Consider the following 25,785-nt stretch of genomic DNA (forward strand, 5'->3'; position numbering starts at 1 on the left):
CAAAAAAATGCCTACTTCATTATTTATATCACAGCTGTGGCATAGATAACCAAGAACAACCTAACACCTGGCTGGAAAGAGGTAGTAAACACACCCACACACCCACTCACATATATCATATTTTAAATGTATACATTATTAACCATGAGCCAGAGTGATCATGATCTTCCGCACAAAGTTTGTCTTCATAGGCTACTAGTGAGCTAGCCCAACAACCCTTCCATGCCGAAGAGGCCAGTACTAACCACTAAAGAGTTCATTCTTCTTACAACTTCCCCAGGGAAAACTAACATCCCAGTCCCAGACACCCATCTTCTTCCCATTTCCCTCTGCCCCCCACTACATGCAAAACATACCCTCCAGTGTGTCCTACAAGCATAGTAGCCATTGCCAACTCCGCTAACAATAAAAGGGGGAAAATGACATTACTATTATAGAACTCACTCAGTTGCAAGTCCTTTCTGTCTACAAGCTAATATCTTTATTATTATAGCATCTTTAGCGTAGACTTATAAGGTCTTCCCAACTCAGGTGTAATATAAGGGCCTTTTTCTTTGTACGCCGAAGCAGCTGCTTGGGCCATTTCCGGACAAAAATTCCCACTGACTTCACTACGGATTGTCGCCCGGAAACAGCTCAAACGGCTGCTTTGGTTTATATAGAATAAGGTCCTAAATCATTGAATAATTCTCATATTAAGTAATGAAAAGGTATGCAAACATATTGTATGCAATAAAAAGAGAAAGCACATAGAAAATATTAATTATAAGTAACACTAAATGTAAGTAATAATCTTACCACACTTATTCAAAAAATCATAAACCTACATATACCATCTGCCTCCCTGTCTATGAATGTTAGACATGCAATGGCCAGTACTAGTAGCCTTCAAATCCACCTGGGAAACAAGTGTGGACAAATTCACAAACCTCTGAATGCTTCTCCAATGATTGGAGCTCATACTTCTCACATATATCTGTCCACACATGTTAAAATGTCTGTTTGTGGTAATATTTTAACAGCAATAAACAGCTATGTTGCCCAAACATTTACAACAGTTGACAGGATGTCAGCTGGATTCACAGAAACACTAAAGACACTAAAAATACACCGTAGTAAAAATATCCTTCAACTAACATGAGGTAGTAAAAAGTGACAAGCAGCAAGCAGGTCAAACTCCATGTGAGGAGTGGAGCTGTCAAGAATGTTTAAAATGCTATTGCCTCTTAATGAAGACATTCACTACCAATTACCCATATCATCCAGATGTTACTATGTAAAAAAAAATGATCCAGCGGCATACTTTGCTTGCTAAGCACGTGTGCATGGGATAAAGAATGGGTTACAGCGCCGCATACTGAATTTCTAATCAGAAATCTTGGTGTCCAGGTCTGCTCTGTGTGTCAGGCATGTCATATTTTCAGTCTGTTCCTAACCTAATACAATTCGAAGGTTTCTGGGGACACATAACTCATTATGAATACATCCAGCAATGTGCATACAGTAGATGTCATTTTGCAGCTCGTCATTCAGAATAGCCAAATTAATTAATTATTGTTCACATTTATTTTTTCTCTCTTACAAGATAACACTAATACAGTAATATATGTTGCATATTTTTTTGCTGGTGCTACAGTCATTGAGCGCCTTCTTTGTAGATGTTTCATATGGTTTACAGTCTTCATCAGAAAGCAAATATAACAACAATTGCCAATGTTATTGCAACCCATAGTGCTCTCCTGGGCATGAAACAGAGCGATAGCCCCACCCAGTTCTCACGCAAAACAATGGCCACCTCCCGCTGGTGCGTTGTGTACTGTATGTCCTCATGCAGCGCGCAACAGGTTGCAATCACATTGGCTGCATCTGTATTTATAAACCTTCCAAATGAGCTCTTCCTTCCCTTTCTTCCCTGCTGCATGCTCACAAAGCAGAATGAGGCATGTGCATTAATTAGTGAGTAATGTTTTATTATTTCATATCAATATTTTGGTCCCCGTTAGTCTTTCATCTTAAATGAGAAACATTGTGATGACAGACTTTCAAATATGCTTTCTTATTATAATATTCCACTGTATTTCCTGGTAGTCATTTCCAGCTAAATGTTGCATTCTATTACAGTGTCCCTGTGTGGAGTATGCTTAATTTGAATAGTATGTACATTTAACAAGCAGGTTTCTGGAAGACAAAATTGGCCCAATAATTACTTCGCTCTATAGTGAATAGTAATTATCACCTTTCAACACGGTCCTAAAAGAAAGGACGGACACTTTCACTGGTGTTTTATTATAGGTTCAATTAAAAGAACATCAGATATTTTTGGACATAGTTTTGGTTCTAAAACGTTTTGGTTTTGCCAAAACACAATGTTTTTGTTTTTGGTGGGCAAACTGCTTTAACAATATGGTTGCCAGAGTCAGGGCTACAAATATCTCTAGAACGGGGGGTCCCTGAACACCGGGGGACCACCAATGAGCTTCGGAGACCCATGACTTCAGATAAGATTAAAAAAATAAATAAGAAAAAAAGGGATTGCTGCTTTAATGCCCTTTATTAGAATTTCAAAACAACTGTGAAACTGTTGGGGTTTATTTTAAAAGGGATCTGATTCCATGTGAAATATTTAAAAAAGGAACATAGGAAATGTAGAGCAACGCAAGGCTGAGTACCCTACTCACCTCTTGCCTATCATACAGTAAATGTATAAACCAGTGGTTGCCAAACCAGGGCCCGTGGTATTGTATGTCTTTATTTATATAGCACCAAAAGTGTACTCAGCGCTTCACAAAGAATACAGTACAGGGAATTATAATAATACAATAAGTGCAGCACAATCAGACAATAGGAAAGGAAATCCCTGCCCCGAAGAGCTTACAATCTACGAGGTTTGATGGGGAATTTTCAGAGACAGAAGGTATTGTATTGTATTGTATGTCTTTATTTATATAGCGCCATTAATGTACATAGCGCTTCACAGTAGTAATACATGTGATAATCGAATAAATAACAGATAATATAAATAACAGATCATGGGAATAAGTGCTTTAGACATAAACATAACATTAAGGAAGAGGAGTCCCTGCCCCGAGGAGCTTACAATCTAATTGGTAGGTAGGGAGAATGTACAGAGACAGTAGGAGGGAGTTCTGGTAAGTGAGGGAATAAGTGCTGTAGATGGCAGTGCTTGGTCACAATGGGTGGTAGGAATGACTGAATGTGGGACAGTAACCATGAGTGCAGGCTATTGGGATGCTTGATTTGTGGGGCAAGTTTTAAGGTTAGTCAGTATTAAAATGAGAGAGGTAACACAATTTACATGGGAAGAGATGGCAGGGAGGATGGGTGAAATCAGGTTTGTATGTCTGGGTTCAGGCTTGGGGGAGTTCCCCAGCAGCAGGAAGGAGTAGATAGAAGGTGTGAATAGGGGATTTGTGTGGGTGTTTTTTTATTGACGGGTAAATACATTTTTGGGCAAGAGGTGTATAAATAATGGTGCAGTGGGGAGTGGGAGAGAACAGAGACGTTCACAAAGGAGAAAATAGTAAACAGAAAAAGCAGTAGGGACGGCATAGTGAGATGCAGGAGGAGAGACTTCCCAGGTATTGGAGGATAGAAAGAGTACAAAGAATCACAGCTTTTGGAAAGTTCATTGTGGTATGTGGTATTTGGTATTCCGGCGCCAGCAACCCTCCTTCCCCCACTGGTGCCGGAAGTTGGGACAGTCTGTAAGTGAAGCCATCTTCCGTATCCGCCCACAGGGCCCCCGCTCCCCTCCATCATGGGATAAGGGGCCTTTACCCAACCCCCAAGGTTGGGTGAGAGGAGGGGGGGGGAAACAGAGCGATAGGAGCGAGGTTGAGTGAGAGGAGAAGGGATTGAGCGAGAGGGGGGGGGGGGGGGAACAGAGCGATATGAGAGGGAGAATTGAGAGAGAGAAGAAAGGGGGGGATTGTGTGAGAGGAGGGGCTTGAGTGAGAGGACGGGGGAATTGAGAGGAGGAGGGGTATGAATTGAGGAGATGAGGGGGATATTGAGAGAGATGGGAGGATTGAGTGAAAGGAGGAGGGGGGATTGAGAGAGATGAGGAGGGGAATTGAATGACAGAGTAGGGGAATTGAGTGAGACAGTAGTGGAATTGAGTGAGAGAAGGGGGATTGAGTGAGGAAGGTGAAAGAGGAGAGGGGACAGTAAAACAATAGACCACCAAACAATGTGTGTCCATGTATTGTCCCACTTGAATAAAAGGTTGACCCCCCCCCCCCCTGGTATAAACTAAACACTTACAACATAAACTGAAATATAAACAGTATGATTCATAGCTTGGTTGCCCCTTAGATCCTCCTAATGACTAATACACCTCTCAGTTGCCATTAGTGTAGGTTAGAAATGTAAAGAATATATTGGCCCTGGTAGAGGCTGCATCAGTGATTGTGAAAATAAAAAGACTCCACAGACTTATTTATTTTTGTGCGGGAAGAACATTTCCATCTGATCCCAGGCTGATGATTTGCTACAACCTTAAAATAGTCATTCATTCCCATGCAAATTACAAGGTATGAGCAAAGCAACAATGTCTTCATTAGCAGGCACCAGAAGGCAGAAACAAAATATGAACACATCTTGAATTAGCTACTCAATGACTAATGACGATCACTCTTCGGTGCACCTCCTTGAATGAATGGTAGGGCTTTATGTAATAGGTTAAATCAAGTTTATTGTTTCTATTTTTAAACAGGCAACTCTGAGCATTTTTATTCATTCAGTCAAACATGTCAAGCTGGAACTCGGAGAGGGTTTCAGATGGGAACCTTCTTGTACGCGGCGTCACTCTATGTTGAGCCTTATCTACATGTTGGTGTTTTCCTTACCTTTGGTCTTATGACAGGCAAGAACACGCATACATGAGGTGAAGTTATTATGACAAGGGAAAAAGCAACTGATGAAAAGCCAGCCTTACTTCATTTTCCAAAAAATACCAAAGAGAAATGTTCACTTTTGAAACAACAATTCTTCTACACAATTTTTGAACTGCTCTGTTCCCAGGTCAGGTTCCATTTACAAAAATAAAACGACCTCTTTCTCTGCTGCTTATTTTTCTTGCTTTGAGGAAATCAATAATGAGCCCTGCCTGGGATCAGCCTCACTCTCGTAGGCCAATGGGTTGCTATCTGGACATGACATTGCAGCTTCCTATTGGATGATCCCGGCAGCAATTTTGATTGTATTTGCAGGTTAACTGGGGAAAAAATAAACATTTCTGAGAATCTTGGCGTCCCTGGAACTGAGAATAGCGCAGCTCAATCTTGAAACCCCTCTCCCCCCACACCCCATTCATGTTATGAAAAATAAATACAAATTAAAATGCGGGTGGACTGCTGTTTAAGGATTGTCGCATTTGTTTAAGTAAGCCTATTCAGGTGCGCTGAAAAAAAAAAAAGAAGAAGAAGAAAACAAAGACTGATCAAAAAAATCTATTTGACAATTCTCTCCAATTGCCGAATAAAATAAATATGTGGGTCTTTTTTTATTACTGTCGAGTTCATCTAATGTCGCCTTTAGTGTTGAAAACCATTATAAATTCTACATATCATTATAAAAAAAAAAGTATGTTTCACATTGGGAATATAAAATAGCCATAATTATTCACACATACTAAACAAACAGAGCTATTGGGGCAATAGGGTCTAGGTGAGGGGCGGCCACCTAGTGATGAAGGAGCAAACCTGAGAAATTGATATTATACAATATGAAATCCTTAAAATGTTAAAACATGATAGGGGAAATGTCTGAATATTAACACACATTTTGAAAAGGAACACAATTCTAATAACTTCTTTAACAATTAAAAACAGAAATTGAATCCATTTAAATAATTAAATAAAAATGAAATGTAAGTTATTCCTTCTATTTGTTTTGTGAGCAGATGTTTTCGGGAATCAACTTTGTTAAAAATAAGTACAGATCTGTAGTGACAGATGCTGATGTGGGCGCCATCTGCTTCTGTTATCATCCTCAAAAATCGATCCTAATATTCAGAAACTGCTAACTGAAATGCCGGACCAGAAATCTTATTGAGACGTATTAAATTCTAATTCTTCTTTTTCTATTATTATGATTTCAAGTATTTTTTTTTTTTTAAATAAAAACATCTTTGCAATATTTAAATCTTTTTATTATCCTTGTTTATGTTTGGTGTTATTTTGTTTAAACCGGATGTAGGGGGGACTAGGACAGTGGACCACCAAAATAATTGTGCCCATTTATTGGCACACCTGAAAAAAAAGGTCACCTGAATGAATGTGAACTGAGATGCTGATTTGCAGCCAAGAGTTGGAAGCAGTTATAGCTGATCTCTGTAGGGGCCTGCTGGAGGGCTATCAGAGGTGCCTGTCAGAGGTAACATGCTGGAGGGTGCTTGCGGAGGTGCCTGTCAGAGGGGGCCTGCTGGAGGGTGCCCGCAGAAGTGTTTGCCAGAGGGGGATTCCAAAGTGAGGGGAAACAGCTTCAGGCGAGGACAACCCTGATGAAAGGACCATATGGGAACTGAAACGTTGTTATTCCAATGTTCTTGGCTGTCACGTTAAATGGAGAACTTCATTATGAACTTGTGAGTAGAGCTCTACTTTGTATCTCTGTCTTTGAGGAGACTGTCTGCCAGAGGGGGCCTGATGGAGGCTGTGGGCCAGCAGGCGCCCTCTGACAGCTATCTCTGCAGGCCTGTCCACAAGCCTCTAGCAGGCTCCCTCCATGCAGATAGGCACAGTTGGCTCCCCCCCTCTATGGTGGCCCTACCTGCCCCCCAGTTCTATACCTTTACACCTAGGCCTTATCTTATTTTCCTCCCTGCCAACCCCCCCCCCCCCACCCCCACCCCTACAGTCCTTATATACAGTATTATGGGTCAAAATATGCAGAGATTCCATTGGTACTATATTGTTATCTGTGCATAGTTTAATATGTAGTCATAAAAGGTGGATTAATACTTTAATAAAAATGTGCCGGTTTTCTTAGAACGTCTCTAAACAACATGCCTTTTGAAAACGATCAGATGTTGGTTTATAATTACTAAGCAGGGCTACTCTTTAAGACATCTTAAACATGGCTTAGGCTGCGCTTATAGTGCCGGCGACGGCGACATCGCATCAAAACAAATGAATTGGTGCTGGCGCTTATAATACACGCCACGGCGCGACCAAGCAACAGCGCTACCAAAAATCAGGTAGTCACTGTTATTTGATTTTTTCAGCGACAATCTCCCCTTGTGGGCAATCAGAGAGCTTCTCCGTTCTTCTGCCTTCCCCCTGTCTCACCTCACTGGCCTTGTAGCCAGCGACGTCGCCTAAACTTAAATTACAACTATCGCAATGGCGACGGGTGACGTCATCAGTCGCGTCGCCGTCAGTATAAGCACAGCCTTAGGGTCATTTATGGCCCATTCTCTTGAATAGGGCCGCAGGGTGTCTTCCAGCATGGAACATGTCTTATTGAGTAGCACTCAATGTGGCCCTATATTAGGGCTGTCAAACACCTCAATACACAGACCCTGCGCTCGAACCAGGAGGGAGAGCTGGGACATCCCGATGCTCCCCCCTGCTAGTCCCGGTCACTGATCCCCCAGCTGATCTAGGCCTCCTCTGACCCCTGATGCAGGCCATATAGTAGGGCCCGGGCTGAACTTCCCACGACTGTGTGGCACTGGAGGCTCTCCCCAAGGTAAGGTTTTGTAGGCGAGGGGGGTGTTGTGTGGGGTTGGGGGTATTGTGTGGGATTTGTGGGGAGGATGTTTTTTGTGGGTATTGTCGTGAGGGGGGTTGTGAGTTTTGTGGGGGTGGGAGTATTTTCTGGGGGTGGGGGTATTGTGGCGAGGGTGTTTTTATGGGTATTGCGGCAAGAGTGGTATTGTGTGGGTTTTGTGGGGGTTGGGTATTATGTGGGGTGGGGTATTGTGTGAATTTTGTGGGGGAGGGTGATTTTATGTGGGTGGAGGTATTGTGGGGAGGTTGGTTGTGTGTGTGCATTGTGGGGAGGGGATAATTATTTGTGTGTGTATTGTGGGGTGGGGGGTATTGTGTGTGCATTGTAGGGAAGGGGTATTGTCTGTGTGTGTGTGGTGGGGCAGGCGACGTATTATGTGTGTGCTTGTTGTGAGGCAAAGATATTGGGTGTGTGTTGTGGGGTGGGGGGTATTGTGGGGAAGGGGGAGTATTGTGGGTGTGGGTGTTTATTGTGGAGCAAGAGGGGGTATTGTGTGTGTATTGTGGGGAGTGGGGTATTGTGTGTGTGTGTGTGTGTGTGTGTGTGTGTGTGTGTGTGTGTGTGTGTGTGTGTGTGTGTGTGTGTGTGTGTGTGTGTGTGTGTGTGTGTGTGTGTGTGTGTGTGTGTGTGTGTGTGTGTGTGTGTGTGTGTGTGTTGTGGGGGAGAGAGAGAGTGAAAGAAAAGAGATCATCTAAACTGGGGGTGAGAGACAAGGGATGGGGAGAGAGAAAAGATGGGTGAGAGAGAGAGGGGGTGAGAAAGAGAGAGAGAGAGAGGGGGCATGGGGAGAGAGAGGGAATGAGGGAGAGAGAGAAAAGGGATGGAAGAGAGAAAAGGGATGGAAGAGAGAATGGATGGGGAACGAGAGAGAGAGAAAGGATGGGTGTGATAGAGGAGAAAGAGGGGATTGGGCAGAGAGGGAGATACCAGTGACGTTTACATATTTTTAATAAGGAAAACAAGATTTTAAAAAAGTACGCGTAGGTCATAGTGACTGTTTATAAAACAAAAATTCTGGTGCGGCCAGAGTCTTGCAGTCGGATGTAAGAATCGGCGCCCAAGCTATTCTGAGTTTGACGGGCCAGACCTATATGGTCACAGGCTCCCTAGCAAAGGAACTACATACAATATATTGCAATACTCACGACCAGGTTATATGAGCTTGAACAGTTTGTTTGCAAGTTACATATTGCTGCTATTGGATAGCCCCATACATACTGTACCATTATTCCCCATCCTCAATTCTCCTACCCTTGCAGATTTTTCTTCACCCCATATCACTGTTATGATGCTATCAGGTAGGAACCGGCATCTAGTAGCATTAAGAACATTTTTGCCAATTGGAAAAAAATAAACATACCTCTATAGTGTGAAATAATATAAAATTAGAGTCATTTATCTATCTTAAAGAACACAGGACTAGTAAAAAAAAAACCTCTAATATTAAAGGATGTACAGCTTATTTTCATAGGTTATTTTTTTCAAGTATTTTCAACAACTTCTCTAAAACAAGTTGAAAATATATTAATCTACATATATATATACATACATATTTTTTACCATACATAAAAAACCCTTCAGAATATAGAGAATTGAATTCCCATACCAGACAAGCCTGGTGTGGTTTCCATTACATGAGATGTGACTGGTTAAAATCACTTCTAATAATTGCTATTTCTTTTCTGCAATTATGCACCAGTTGCCATGATCATAGCAGGAATTTATCATTTGAAGTTCAGGCACATCAGCTTCTAACAGACTGCAGAGTTCACCTTCACGAAACACATGATAATATCGCATATATGCTTTGGGGTCAAACATATCAGTGTCCTGTTCACCAACAGATATAGTTTCATCCAAAATAGAATCATTTGAGTCTGTAGTTGAAGTTCTCTTCAAGATTTTACTATGTGTAGACGTATCCATGTCATTGCTACATACACAACTGCAGAATGTAGCATCCGCCTGATAAGAAGCGTTTTCGGTGCTACTTTGCACAATTTCACACAGCCTTCCGTTTTCATTTTGTGTGGAATTAAAGGCTAGGAACCACTGGGCTTTTTTGTGTGATTCATTTTTAACAAATACTTCGTCATCATCTAAACTGCGTTCCTTAAATAACAACCTCTGGTGTCCAAGATCTAGGCTGCAGTGTCGAGAAGGCTGTGCGGATATGGTCCTGCTTGCCCACCCGCCTACAGGGCTTAGAGACTTCATTTTCTCAATTTGCCCTCTTAAGGTGGATTCATCGAGTGATCGGGAAAAGAACCACGAACGGATAGATCTGCCTATGGCACTGTAAACCCGGTTTTCTTCATGCGGAAACTTGATGCAGCATGTCTCAGCAGGCATGCCTGTGTTGTGCGATTGTTTACAATCAAGAGACTGCCTGAAATTATTGATGCTAACCGTTTCCGTCTCTCTTACTTGCTTTGGGGTTATATCCGGTAGCTTAGCATTATAACAAAGATTCATTTTACTTTCAGACTGGTTCGTTTCAGAGGGGCATCGAGAGAGTAACGCTTTGTTCCAGGGTACAAATACATCTTGCTTTTCAAACCGACGATTCTTTTGTTCCATTGCCCAAACATACAGCATAATCTGACCTCCTGGAAGTAAAATTCTAGCCATTTCTTTTATTGCTTGAATTCTTCTTTGCTTCGTGGAAAAATGATGAATCACTAGGAAAAGAGTAAGCAGAATTCACAAATTAATTGCCAAGATGCTATTTAAAACTGACCCGGTTACATGATGTGACTGAAGACCATATTACTTTTTTCACTTAAAAAAAAACAGATGACCAACTTGAATTTGCATTAGAAGTCAAGGACAGGCCAATAGCAAAAGAATGTGCACATACTAATAAAAATTATATTTAATTAACCTAGTTGTAAGGCAATTAAGTGAAATATGCATAGGTCTGTGTTGTTGTGAAAACTTGCTTCAGCTTTCTGTGCCTGCTCATGCATTAAAATAAACATGCAATAAACATATGCTGTATTTGCAGTGATTTGTAGAGTATAACTCTGCACCATTAAAAAGGGCAAAAGTCCTATTTGAAACACTAGAATAAAAGCAAAGTTAACACCTGTATAATAAAAGCACCTCATAGATATTGCTATACGTGTACTTTGAAGTCATTTGCAGACTTTAATAAGCAGAACAAATAATCTTTCAAAGGGTATTGGAAGGAAAACGACTGCAATACTCGAATAAGAAAGAGCTAAATGTCTTACCTCCAATGGAGATGACAGTGTCAAAGCACTGGTCCCTAAAGGGAAGATTCAGGTTGTCACATACCATGACTTCGTGTCTGTTATTTCTTGCAATCTCCACTAAAGACTCGCAGTAATCGGAGCCTAAGTTGTACACATCGCTGTTAACACTGAGATATTTCCCAGTCCCACAGCCTGCAAAAATAAAAGCAACATTTCTTTTACTGTATCTATTGTTTTTTTCCCCATAGATTGCTCTACAGCATACACAGAGTGGTAGGTTGAATATACAAGGTGCAAGTCTCTTGTCATGCAGGGCTGACACGACCACATGGGCAACTAGCACTGGTAATAACCTACAATATTTCGAAGATGGTGATGATACCATTGGATGGCTAATTTTCTCTTTACTCCATGTGCAAATTTGGCAACTTAAACATAACTGACATCAAAGACTAAATGATTGTGCAGTCTATGTAAAAGAGCAAGGTTTTTGGTAATATTTACATAGCATTGTGCTAAACTTGAACATGTAGCATAACAGATAAAGAGCAAAAGCTGAACCAGGAGCCAAACATTTTAGAGTACAACATTCCACTTGACAGGAACACTGATTTCAGTGGAGACTGTTTTTCTCCCATATCCATCTACTCTATGTGCTGTTTCCCTGGCTCATTGGTTGTTTTCATTAAGATGCAACACATTTACTGGAGAGAGCAACCACACTTAAATATTCTCCATGTGTAATAGGTTTGATGTATTAAGAAGAGCATGGTTTGTATGCAATACAATTCAGGATTAAATACAGTAGTGATTTATTAAGAGACAAAAGGATGGGGGCGCAGAAAAGAGGGAAAGAATCACTGAGTGTTCAAAAGGCATATAACATTTTATAGTAGCATAAAAAAGTACAAAGACTTACAATAAAATGAGGATCTTATTGATCCAAGTACACCAGGCAGGTATAAACCACAACAGGAGCTACGTAGTCCATTTATCCCTGTTCAGGAAATGTGCCTCTAATCCAGCAGTGTGGTGTTAACTGCTGGTAGTCAATTAACCAACACCACCTGGCTGATTAGATTTGTTAGAAAAGCCTGTCTTTGAGACAGGAAGTGAGATTTTTCCTGAGTCTCACAAATTGTAGGACTGACCATAGGAACAGGTGTCTTGAGCTGCAGAGGGACTGGACTGCACGCTGCCAGCAAGACACAGGGGAAAGTACTTCTAAACCTGGATCCTGACATTGCCTTATCGCCCAAAGGTGTGGACACCAGAAGAACAAAGAAGCCTTCTCCTGCAAGAAACAGATAAGGCTTTTCTTATAAGACTGTTGTCTATGTTGTTATATATATATCCCTATGATTTGGGCTGATGAGTCATAACCACACACTTAAAGAGAGCTGGACTATAAGTGAATATATACTCCAGAGTGGAGCGGATTTTGTTTGCTGATTTACATGTTTGGTGTGTTTAAAGTGACAGGCGCAATAAATCCTTATTTAAATTTCACCTTAAAACAGTCTCGATTGTGTACCTCTGAACACATCTCTTAAACCCCCCCTCCTCCGGATCACAGATGGTGTGTGCCAAGGGAAAGTTCCAGACCGGCATCCGCTTGTAGTCTTCCCTGCAGGGAAGACTACAAGCGGGTGCCGGTCTGGAACTTTCCCTCGGCACACACCATCTGCGATCCGGAGGAGGGGGTGTTTATGGACTACGGAGCTCCTGTTGTGGTTTATACCTGCCTGGTGTACTTGCATCAATAAGATCCTCATTTTATTGTAAGTCTTTGTACTTTTTTATGCTACTATAAAATGTTATATGCCTTTTGAACACTCAGTGATTCTTTCCCTCTTTTCTGCACCCCCATCCTTTTGTCTGTTTATGTGTGAGTCTTCTCTAGCCGCACTGATCATGGGAGAAGGGGAGCAGCACTGAAGAGGGATTTCAGAGAAAACTTCTGACGGCCAGCGCGCATTCAATACTGTACCGTGATTTATTAAGACAATATTACTTCAGTCAGTAAAACACAGATGCAATTGCAAATCAGTTACACAGGACTGGTCATTGTTGTAGTGTAAGTTTTATTTACTTTTCTTGCAAATGGATAGAGACATTATATGCCCATGATATGTGTCAAGAAGGCCCAATGCCGACCCAAATTGTTGTTCGTGATCAGATTTTGGAAAATTGCTGTACTCAATTATTGGTTAGATACATATATTTGTATATGTTCATCTAAGCTGAAGGGACCTTGGAATATATTTACTAACCAGTGATATACCATTATATTGTACACCTTCTGCCGCAAATCTACCTACCTGTAGCAGTGAACTTTTTAGATGAAAACAGTGCCTGTTACAGAAAAAGTATCCATAATGGAATAAGGAGTGACATCTTGAAGAAAGTCCTTCTTGAAAAAAGTCAAATAGAAAATGACTTTTTCTGAATCACATCCTGAAGGCCAAAGCGTGAATAGAATAATGGCAATGAGAGTTATTTGAGACTATTGCCAAATACACAGACCCTTTTTTTTAGATTTGTAGGCTGAAGCAGGTTCTTAATAAAGCACAGTTAGTAACAATAGCAAGCCAAGATACAAATATGGCAGCAGTCAGTAAGATAACGTACCATATGGGTGGCTAAAATGGAGAAAGAGAACATCTGAGGTAGGAAATACAAATACAGTAAAACAATAATTGAGGATCAAACAAATATACATCAGGAACAAGTAGGACTGAATGAAAGCAGTAAGAACACATGAAACAGTCACAGAAGTTTTGATCCATGTCTAAGTTATTTTAACAGAGATCGACTACTGAAGAGGCAAGCAGCCGACCTATAATGAGGCCTATCCTTAAATTGGCCATCAATATGGAGTTAAATTGGAAATACTAGAGGACTCATCTTTTCAGATCCTATCAGGCTTCATCTTTCTCTTCTCGGGTATGCAATGTGTTAACTCCTGTCACAGCAATTAACATCTGCTGTCCTGCAAATTTTAGCAAACTCAACTGCTAACATAGGTATGAGAACTGTCTGATTATAATTAACATAATATTTGTCTTCTGTGCCTTTCATGTGTTAATTGACCTGTGTCTGGGCAGAGTTTGATTGTAATGAAGTGACCATAGGCAAAGGTCCCAGTGACGGGTTGCCTGGTGGCGCTCGTTCTCGGTATCAGCGCGACCAGGTGGACTACTGGGTACTCACGATGGGGAGGCATAGCGGGGGTGTGGCAGGGGCATGACCATGATGTCACACGGCTGGTTCACCCTCATTGGCTGAACCTCCGCCGTGATGTGGCCAATGCTCGGCTGCAGCGCACAAAGACAAAATTCTTGTCTTTTTGGCAAAGGCGGCTGCGCATCGCGCCGGGGCACACAGGCAGCTACTGTGGCCAGCCCCATAGAGGGCCGTACCTCGTGTGCGCTGCGCACGCCATCGCAGCCATGGCCACTGGGGACCTAGCCTTAGACCTATAAAGCTAGTGCCAGACTGGGAAGCAGCCCTACTGCAGGAGAAAGAAGCCTACCTATAAAGAGTCCTATCCTCTTTTCCTGTGAACAGATTGTGTAATTATACACACAGGCTTATTCTAAAGCTTTGCCCTACCTACTGAATGTTGTTGGCACGTTCTTAATTACAACCCACCTAGCAACAATACATCAAACAGCCATTGCAAACGTTCCTTTCCAACCAACAAACAAGTACAGCCATTGCTGGTCAAGGCTATCTTTCTGCCTCCCTGTCACGTAAGTCCTAGTAGCTATAGGCAGTGACAGGCTATCCTATGGGGTTTTTCCCCTCCTCAAAATCCTGAGTGACAGGAGGGAGATGACACAGGAATCTGTGTGCAGCCTATCATGGTACAGGTCCTGTGCCCTCCCTTCTAAGCCTCAGGGAGGAAGTGACCAAATTATAGGAAAGAGCTCAGCCCCTTAGAGGGGATGCACATATACATGGACTTTATTGTGGAACTTTCCCCCTCTCAGGGTATGACGACAATTCTGGTTATTGTTGACAGTTTTACGAAACATGATAATTTCGTACCCCTTAAAAAGCTTCTCTCTTCTTCTGAACTGGCGGACATCATCACCAAGGAGGTATTTCGTCTGCATGGACTGCCTTTACAGATTGTCTTGGACAGGGGATCCCAGTTCATTTTGAAAATTTGGAAGGCATTTTGCAGGCGATTGGGGATTTACATCACTTTTCGATTGCCTACCATCCGCAATCCAAAGGGCAAACTGAGCACACCAACCAATTATTGGAGCAATACCTCAGATGTTACATTAATGAACATCTGAATGATTGGGCATAACTCCTACCGCTGGCAGAATTTGTACGTAACAGTTTTTCTCATGACTTCTGGGCTATTCTCCATTTTTTGCAGCATGGGGTTATCATCCCCGCACCCTTCCCATTCATTCTCCAGCAACAGGTGTTCCAGCGGCTGATACCAGGGCACAGAACTTGCAGGACCTTTGGAAAGGGATTCAGGCAACCCTTCACTCAGCTAATGAGAGACAAACAAAGTCTGCAGATAAACATCGGAAGCCATCATACCCACACTCCATCTGGGATAAAGTATGGCTCTCAATGCGGAATATCTGTCTATGCCAACATTCTGATAAACTCGGACCACGATTCATTTGTCCCTACAATATCATCCGGAAGATCAATGAAGTCACTTTTCAACTGGAGCTCAACTCTTCATTAAAAATTCCCACCATGTTCCACGTACAGTATCCCTTCTGAAACCTGTGGTGAAAAATCGCTTTTCAGAGGACCCTTCTCCTCCTAATCCGGTAATCATTGAGGGTCAAATTGAGTATTAGGTACAACAGATACTTGACTCTAGTATCTCCAGGGGATCAATTCAGTATCTGGTGGACTGGAAGGGGTATCGTCCTGAGGAAAGGAGCTGGGTGAAGTCTCAAGATCTTCATGCCCCTGCCCTAGTCAAGGTGTTCCACCATCATCAGCCAGAAAAACCAGGACCTTGTCGCCCCGGAGTTCGACCCAGAAGGGGGGGATGCTATAAGGGATCTGTCTGAATATTCAGGATGAATGCTGACAGGAAGAAACATCTTCTGGTTCGAAGCTACCACGGCCATCTTGCTTGCTGGCAAATCCTGCCCTTACTCCACTGACAGTAAATCAGCCTCTCTTTGGTTCTCATTGCCAGCAGCTGCCTCTGGCCTTTATATAGAAGGCAGTTGCTATTAGTCTTTGCTCGTGCAAAGTACTTGCTACCTTGTCCTGTCTGAGCTCTGTCTTGTCTTTGTTTTGACTGCTGCTTGCCTTGACCTTGGAAATGAATCTGACTACCTCTTGCCTGCCACCTGCTGTCTGCTGCCCGCCTCAACCTCGGAACCGGACCTGACTACCCCTGCCTCCTAGGCTTCTGATCCCAGGCCAAGTTCGGTGTATCACTCCCTACCTCTGCCCTGCGGGTCCGTAGCCTGTCTTGCAGTCAGCAACGTTACACGTCATGTATGATGACATCAGCAAAGCATGGGGGGGGAGTTAAGGTTGTGTATCACCTTAACTTTGACATTTCCAGACTTTTGAAGAGTTTGCTTAAAAACCTTAACTACATTTTAATTAAGTTTTTTATCAATTGAATATACATATGTGTATTTGTCTGTGTGTATGGTGTCTGTATAAGTGCACATATGTATGGTAATAAAAGTGCCTGTGGGTCTGTCTGTCTGTCAGAGCCATAGCTCCAAGACCATGAAAAATATATATATATATAATACAAGCTTGACGAATTTGGTTAGAATCTGTGCCGTTTTGAAAGGTTCAGTCCGCCATCGTGATTCAAAATGGTATCCAATTGTATCCAAACATAGACAAAAACCTGCTTCTTGATCTCAGGAACCATCAAGCACAATTTGGTTATGATATCGTAAGAGGTGTCCAGTTGCAAAGCAAACAGACAAGCAACATTCCAAAATATATAGTAGATAGACTTATGTCTATACCAGTGATTCCCAACCAGGGCACCTTGAAGCAGTCTCAGTGGTTCCTCCTATGGACCACAGCCCCCCCCCCCCTGGGGGTGGGGTTTTTTTGGTATGTATTTTGTAGGGTGGATTGAGAGAGAGTGGGGTAATTGACGGAAGGTAGGGGCGAGTGAGAGAAGAGAGGGGGCAGGAGGGAGTGAGTGAGGAAAAGAGGGAGTAAGAGTGACGCAAGGGATAAATACATGCGAGACGGGAGGGGGGGAGAGTTAGTGAGATGGATGAGAAAGAAATACATGGGTAAAGGGTGGGAAATAGAGGTGGCCCGTGAGGTGTGAAATGTTGTGACTGACTCCTGTCAAACCTAATATGTGTCAGCCAGATAGGGGTTCCCCGAGATTTTTTGAAATACTTCAAGGGTTCCTCCAAACAAAAAAGGTTGGAAATCACTGGTCTATACGAAGCATTTTTTAATTTCCTGACTGTATTAGCCTCTACCACCTCTGTTGGGAACTTATTCCATGAACCCAGCACCATTTCAGTGAAAACGTACTTCATCACATTTCCCGAGCCTTCCACCTTCAAGTTTCTGAGCATGAGTTATTGTTCTAGTACTTCTCTTTCTCTAAAACGTGCTTCCCTCCTGTACTTTGTTAAAGTCCTAAATATATTTGAAAGCTTCTATGGGCTGAGACTAGCGGCACATTACTGGAGAAATGTCCCAGTGTGAGTGGGTGTATGTATATTACTGTGTGGGACGAGTCTGTATCACAGGTCTCAGTCTCAATAGAGAAGAGGGTCTTCACCAAATCTTCACTATCCTCATCAAATCATGAGAGGCAATTTAAGATTCTGCATAGAGTTTACATTTTCCCTTTGCAGAGAAGGACATTTTGATCAGATTTTCCTCCTAATTGGTCTAAATGTGGGAAGGAAGATGCTACTATTATTCATTGATTTTGGACTTGCTGGAAAGAAAATGTTGGTACCAAATTATTCAGTAAATACACACAGACACACGTAAAATTCCCTGTACGTTTCAATTATCATTTTTAGTAATTTTCTAGATCGGAAAGAGAGTTCCTCATGTACAGTATCTCAGCAGTTATTAATATTATGTTAATGGCAGCAAGAATAGCAATATTGATGAACTGAATAAAATCTCTGTGAATAATATTCTAGCCAGTAGATAAACTGGTTTTCACAGTTTTATAAGTGGAGTGAAGGTATGCCTGTTCCAATGTAGGGTAGAGATCAAATACCTTTTAAGCAAATGGGCAATGTAGCTAAAACATTTTTGTTTTTTTACCTAATTGGGTACAGGTGAGGTTTATGAATCATTCCATCAGGTTAAATGGTTCCTAGAATTCTAGCTAAGTGGTATGTGGCCAGGGAAGATTCTCTCAATATTGCAGATTTACTGTAAACCACTGAATAGCTTAAAATGTAAAACAGGAGCTTTTACAGTATTGGGATAGCAAATACACAGACCCACTAATGATGTTTTATGTTGTCTTGTTACATTTGGTTATTTGATATTTCTGTTTATTTATTTTATTTTTCTTTACTATTTTTATTAAAATATATATTTTAGTACTTCGGGGAAATAGTTTTAGCTGACCTCTTAGTTGAGCACCAGCTGCGGAATGGATTAACTTCTGTATGCCGGTATATTTTTATACTGTATGTAAAGGATCTGGCTGAAATTTATTTTTGATTTCTATTAACAGAGTATAGAAAAAAAAGAAACTGCAAGAGCAGCAGTATAGGAAAAGTTGTATCCAAGACAGAATAACAAGGCAAAAGTGGCGAAATAAATGAAGCATTTATGTATTAAGGAGTGGGAGAAGCTACTTTTGAACCTCATAATCGTAGACGTAGGACTAATAATAATCATCAAAGCATTAATTAATTAATGTTCTTATTCTTACTAAGGACATTGTTAAAACAAATATGGCAACAACCAGCTTTTCAATGTACGGGTTACACTGCTGCATTTTGAAGAGATGGCGCAGAAGTGTTAACGCACCATTAGCAGGAAGGTCATCTCAAGACTGGGTTGCAGTCACGGGACACTTAATGGTCAGGCTTATTTTAAATCAAGAAACATGGGAGAACTCGGCGGTCCCTGCTCCTCTGAAAGAACTCCAACCAAGCGCATAAAAATAAAAAACTTTATTTAATCAAAAGAAAAGACATCCACAGGGACTGTGAACACTCTGACGCGTTTCGTCCTATGGTAAGGACTTTATCAAAGGACGATAAAGTCCTTACCATAGGACGAAATGCGTCAGAGTGTTCACAGTCCCTGTGGATGTATTTTCTTTTGATTAAATAAAGTTTTTTATTTTTATGCGCTTGGTTGGAGTTCTTTCAGAGGAGCAGTGACCGCCGAGTTCTCCCATGTTTCTTGTACTTCATACGGGCAGGATCACGCCACCGGTATCAGCAATCAGGAGCGCCACACAGTTTTCTTTCAGCAGCACCCAGCAGTTTCTTCATCGGTCATGACGTGTGATTGGCCAGCTGATCGATCCTCCGAAACACCGGATGCAGGTGAGGCTAGCAGTCTCTGGATTTTTGATTTACTCTGGGGCTCTTCTCTGATGCGGCTCCTTTGTACCTTTACCAGTTATGCTATATAGCCACCCATCCAGGTTTAAATCGTCTTATTATGGAGGTTGTTTCATGGACATAGTGGTGTTTATCCTGTTGCTGCGTGATTAATTCTGGAATCTATGGACTTATATATCTGCTGAGTTTGTAGCATCAGCTACTCAGGGTTCATTCTCTGTTTTTCTCTTCTCTTATTTTAAATCAAAAGTTAATAATTATACAAATAAACTGCAATCTTTTTACTGACTGTCTAAATCAAGGGGGGGGGGCATCTCCGGTCGTCAAGGGCCACCAACAGGTCAGGTTTTAAGGATATCCCTGCTTCAGAAGAGGTGGCTCGTTGACTAAGCTACTTGTGCTGAAGCAGGGATATCCTTAAAACTGGACCTGTTGGTGGCCCTTGAGGACTGGAGTTGGCCGCCCCAGGTCTAAATGATATCTGGAAACCTATCCCAGGTCTAAAAAGTACAGAGAAATTAAATTGAAGTTGCAGTCCCATTCAGGATCAGTGCTAGCGAATAATAGCAAAAGAGTTCATAGATTAAAACTATTTGTTTGATATGCATCATTAGAAACATAAATCAATAACTTTTAAACTCTCAAAAATGTAGCTCCCATTAGTTTAACGTAGTCCTACATCGGACTGTACCCCACTGCAGTAAGTCTATACAGCCATTTCAAAGTACTGTTTGTACACTCTCAAGATAGACAGGACACCATTTTTAGAACATTTACCTATATCAACAATGAGGCTGCCAGGCTTTTGATCCAGAATGAATTGGCGAACCTTTGGCCAGGCCTTACTTTGAACTTCATTAAAGTAAGGAGCTGTACTTTCATACACACTGTGAACATGTTGCTTTTCCAGCTGGGTAGCTTCATATTCCATGCTGTAAAAGAATGGTAAGGCATTGCTTTATTAGCATATATTTTATATAGCATACATCTGCAAACATACGATACAGTAACTACCATACTTACAGTATGCATACCATGTAACACATATAACGTATAAAAATAACATTACATTTTTTTTTTTAAATAAATGTGATTTTATTATAATTTACTTATAATCACAACATTCAGATTCAATCCTATGGGTCCTCACTGGTAAAATGTGGTCAGATTGCAAGCATTTTCACTGAAAGTGATGTTTAAAATGTTCTATCTTAAAGTAGCTTCCCTTATAACCCTTATAACAGCGGCTAAATCTTATTAAACGACCATTTTTCCAATGAGAGTTTCCGTGTGATAGTGCCCCGATCTCCACTACTGCAGTTTAATGAACAAACCCCATAATTACCATCAGCATCCACCTTGGTTACTTATCCATTTGTAAAATGTCAGTGCCACTCAATAGACAAAATACATCTTCTTTGAAGACACTAATAAATATATTTTGTTTCCGTAGAAAAATGCTAGTATACTTCAATCATTTGTTCCCTGTGTGGTAAAATAAATAAATATACATTTTAATTTCTTCAGGCCCATGTAGTTTTCTCCTTTATCATGTTGCCTCATTATGACAGCATGACTACTGCTGATTACCCAGAACAATAAAAATAAATAAAACTTGATTGATAATTTGTGGCAATACAGGACATTACAAACAGTTTTATGACAAAAGAGATTACGGAAAGACTGTAAAACTTGAAATTAAGGAGACCTTAAAAGATAAAGGAAACTGTTAAAAATACTTATACCTGTCTGATGTTTTGTAAAAGTGACAAGTACCATACATTTTGCAAACAAAAGACAGAGAAAAGCTAACAATTCACCACAGGACAAACAGCCTTATCTCCAAAACACATTAGGTAGTTTTTGTTTATGCCCCAAACACTTTATTCACCATGCAAATGTCAAAAGTTAAAAAAAAAAACAATTTAAAAATACTGCTTGATTTTTGTGCATGTCGATCAACCTATTAAACAATGTCAAAGTTCGCTGACAGCTTTCCCGGAGCCCAGGACTAGAATCCCCCACTGTCTGCGACTCTCTCCCTTTCCCCCTCCACTCTATAATTTCTACCTTAGGGTAAAGGTCTCCGTGACCCATGGCGGAGGCTCCTTAGTTCACTTTTTTCCTTGGCAGGACTGGCTGGTTTGTTTGGTTTTTATCGTTGAAAATTTTTATTGCGTTTTCCAAAACAAAACATATTACATTTCAATGAGACCACAAAATACCAGTTTACAGTGATTATAATATTCCTTTACATTTAACAGTGCACTAAACCAGTAAATCATATATTAAAATTACATATACTTTAGACAGTGACAAACAAAAAATTAAATTACATTTTAAATCGATGAGTCAGTTCTATCTGCATTTCCCTCTGTACCTTTTCCCCCTTACCCACTGTTCCTTTTGTTGTTTCTGTGCTATAGGTCCTAACCTTATCTAGGGATATCAGGCATTAGATATTTTATTCTTTTCCCCCCTCATCACCTCCTGGGCCTCTCACGTACCAGACGTCTTAGTAAATACCACAACGTTTGGTCAAACGCCCGCATCACAACCTCTTTGTCCCTGTCTGGTAAAATTTCAATAAAGTGATCCCATTTTTTAAATAATGGCCGTCTTTAGCTCTTTATTGGTTTCAGCTTCTCTTTTATCTAACATGAATAATTGTGTTAAATATTTGTTTAGCATCTCCATGTTAGGGTGTGTATCCTTTATCCAATGTAACATTATTATTTTTTCTGGCTGCCAATAATGTAATTTCTATGAATTTAGGTATTCTCACCCCGTTATTCATGATCTTCCATTCCTCCAAGATGCCAAATATCAAAGAAACTGGTTCTTTAACCACAGTTATTTTAACATTCTGCTGTATATAATCCAGCACTTGGTCCCAAAAAATTGCAACCTTCGGGCAGTCCCATAAGCAGTTTTTTTAAGTCTGCTTTTGGTTGTTGGCACTTTGGACATCTATTCCTGGATTTGTCTGTATTCTTGTAACTTATGTTAAACGCACAATATGCCCTGTGTGTCAGTTTTAGTTGCATCTCTCTCCACGTTTCTGATATGATACATTTTCTAGTTCTATCTAAACCAGTAAGTATTACATCTAATTCCATTATTTCCTTGAAATCTTTATTCCAGGCCACAAAAACCTTTTGAAAAATCCTCTCAATTTTTGTCTCTTACCAAATTATATATATATTTTTTTTATTAGTCTTTCCAGAGAGAATAGATACACTATATCAGATATATATATATATCTGATATAGTGTATCTATTCTCTCTGGAAAGACTAATAAAAAATATATATATATAATTTGGTAAGATAATATAATTGATCACTTTTTTAGTCTTTCCAGAGAGAATAGATACACTATATCAGATATATATATATATATATATATATATATATATATATATATATATAAATATATATATATATATATATATATATATATATATATATATATATATATATACAAATACAACTTTATGCTCATCTGCATGTCTTAGGCAGGTCTGCAACCCCGCCTTTCCCCATTATCACCCAGCATACAGCACTTCCACTGCAGCAAGGGATTCTGGGAAATGACATGCAAATGAGCACACAGTGTCACTTTTTGCCTCAAAAACCATTTTTAACATGGTTCCCTATAGGCTTAAGCTTGCTGCATGGTCACAGCTTTGAGCACAGCCAGGGTTAAGGTGCATACCCAGAAAATCACCCACAGACAGCTGTTTCGACCTTGATGGGTCTCATCAGTGTGGGGTTGATTTTAACTGGATATGCATAAGAGGCTTATAGGGAACCATGTTAAAAATGGTTTTTGAGGCAAAAAGTGACACTGTGTGCTCATTTGCATGTCATTTCCCAGAATCCCTTGCTGCAGTGGAAGTGCTGTATGCTGGGTGATAATGGGGAAAGGCGGGGTTGCAGACCTGCCTAAGACATGCAGATGAGCATACAGTTGTATTTGCATATTTGCTTTCCTGTGGAGGGTTTTTGTCACTTTTTTTACTCACCATAACTTAACTCAGTATTATGGTATATATATATATATATATATATATATATATATATATATATATATATATATATATATCTATCTGATATAGTGTATCTATGTATCTATTCTCTCTGGAAAGACTAAAAAAGTGATCAATTATATTATTTGGCAATACTTCCTTTTTATAGTTTTCCAGTAATTTACAATAATGTGTCACCTGTGCATATGAATAACCATGTGAACTAGGTATCTCCCATTTTTGCTTCAATTCCTCCAAGGTTAGGATCCTTTCCTGGTCTTCCTTTATCAAATGTCCTATACACCTTAAGCCCTTGCCTTCCAAAATTGAAAGGATGTCTGATTTTGGCCTGGGAGGAAGTTTGCATTTCCCTTAATAGGCAGAAATGTAGAGATTGTGTATGATAATCCCATATTCAATCTTAGGCTAAGGTCCCTATGCCTCCGCTGCACGCGCGCCCGCGAGGCTGGCGGCACGTGCAGCCGATTCCCCGGTCTGCAGTGAGCTGCAGAAAGAGAGACCAGGAAGGGGGGGTGGCGGGGGAGTGACGGGGGCGTGGCCATGATGTCACCCAGCAGGTTCACCCTCATTGGCTGAACCGCCGGGGGGCGTGGCCTAGCGCTTCGTCGCGAGTCCTGCTCTCAGGAGAAACTCTCGCCACAGCGCTGCGGCCCCCCCTCGCAGCGGGCCCGGCGCCATTGAGGGGAGGGCTCTCGTCCCTGCAGCGTCCGCCGCAGCGGGCGCTGCAGTAGCATGCGGGGACAAAGCCTTATTGTCCTCCATGCCACGTAAGTGTCTCTTACCAATACTGTATATTATCTTTGATCTCTCGTGGCAATGCTCCCCACTTTGTATGTAGTGTAGTATATCTCTTAGATTCATATGCCATACCTGCTGCTCTCTCTCTAAATTTGAGTGGAAACTTTTCTCTAATACCCAATCGCCCGCTTGCCTTATAACATGCTAAATTGTACTTTCTGATATCGGTGAAATTTAGTCCCCCGATTCTCTGCATAGTTGTAGTTTTTTTAATGTTATTCTGAGCCGCCCTCCTCTCCAAATGAACCTACTAAATGCTCTATTTAATTCTTTGGTGTCTGTATGTTTTATTAGTAATGGTAACATTTGTAAGGGGTAGAGAATTCTGGAAAAGCTCACCATTTTGATCAGTTGGCATCTCCCTGACAGGTTCAGAGGGAGTTTCTGCCACCCTTCCAGTTCCTTTATTACCTTCTGAAAAATACTCTTAAAATTGTCTACATATAGTTTTCCCAGGTCCGCTGCAATATTAATGCCTTTTATAGATTTCTTCGTCCTTTAGGACTGCCTGTTTTAATCTAGATTTAATGTAAAATTGTATGTAACACCCTTACCCTCCCCCTTCTCCCACCCCGCCCCCCCCCCCACCCCCGGCTGCAGGGGGTAGGTTGTACATGGGTAGAAAATGTCTTTTAGTCTAAAACCGAGGTCCAACCCTCTCCCGGTAGGATTAGAGTGTCAGCTTCCCGGTCAAGTACCTATGATCTCAGGGTCTTCTCTGCGCATGTTCAGGCCAAGTCGGTAAGGGAGGTGACGGTAGTGGTGATGTGCAGGTGCAGGAACACAGAAATAGGGCGCCACGATCTCTTTTGTAACTTAAGATGTTTATTGGATAGGCATGGACATAAATCTCACTACTGTATCATGGACACTATCTGGGTATAGTTACGCTCATAGTTACTCTCATACCTCAGTATCAGTACAAAGGGTTTCCAGTTGCACAAATCTCCTTAGGGCATTTTCATATTGGACCCTTCCCAGTGAATACATTTGATCAGGCCTTTGCTTCTAGTCCCACCTAAATTCAACACCTATCCAGGAGTTGGGTCCCCCAACCTCCTCTGCAAGACCGGTCTCCTTTTGGTATTCTAGTCCCTATCGCCTATATCCAGAATACTCCTTCTTGCTTACATGGATCCTCCGCAGCCGCAGAGGCCTCATGGTTGGGACTAGTTACTTTGGAAACTGTGGACATCGCTCCCCGAGATCGCTCCAAGTAGTGCTGTTGCTCCATCTCCAGGATGGAAAAGGACTCAGCGCCTCTCACACCGGCCGATGTGGAGACATGTAAGTCCATTAGTCTTTCAGGCAAACAGCACTTGGTTCAGGCAGAACCATATTCGGCTCCCAAAATCCTGGAAACAGTGCCCCTGAGTGTCACGGTTGTGCTCGGCACAAACCAGGACCGGACCGCAGGG

At 41.3% G+C, this 25,785-nt stretch overlaps 1 protein-coding gene across 2 annotated transcripts in view; it reads right to left on the reverse strand.

Moving 5' to 3' along the window:
• Positions 1–779: 779 nt before the first annotated feature.
• The window catches only part of TRMT9B (tRNA methyltransferase 9B (putative)), an 84,114-nt gene continuing 59,108 nt past the window's right edge, over positions 780–25,785 (reverse strand). Inside the window, exons 2-5 of one of the 2 annotated variants that reach the window (XR_012787424.1) lie at positions 20,297–20,451; positions 10,992–11,165; positions 9,362–10,436; positions 780–5,236 (exon numbers count right to left, since the gene is read on the reverse strand). Coding sequence is in view for 1 of the 2 variants with exons in the window: in XM_075566014.1 (XP_075422129.1) it covers positions 9,427–10,436; positions 10,992–11,165; positions 20,297–20,451 (1,339 nt within the window). In the remaining variant the exon portion in view is untranslated. Of the gene's footprint in view, positions 5,237–6,882; positions 10,437–10,991; positions 11,166–20,296; positions 20,452–25,785 lie in introns of those variants that run through there. The other variant, XM_075566014.1, reaches the window with a different exon arrangement.

The sequence above is a fragment of the Ascaphus truei genome, chromosome 1, assembly GCF_040206685.1.
Source record: "Ascaphus truei isolate aAscTru1 chromosome 1, aAscTru1.hap1, whole genome shotgun sequence".
NCBI lineage: Eukaryota > Metazoa > Chordata > Amphibia > Anura > Ascaphidae > Ascaphus > Ascaphus truei.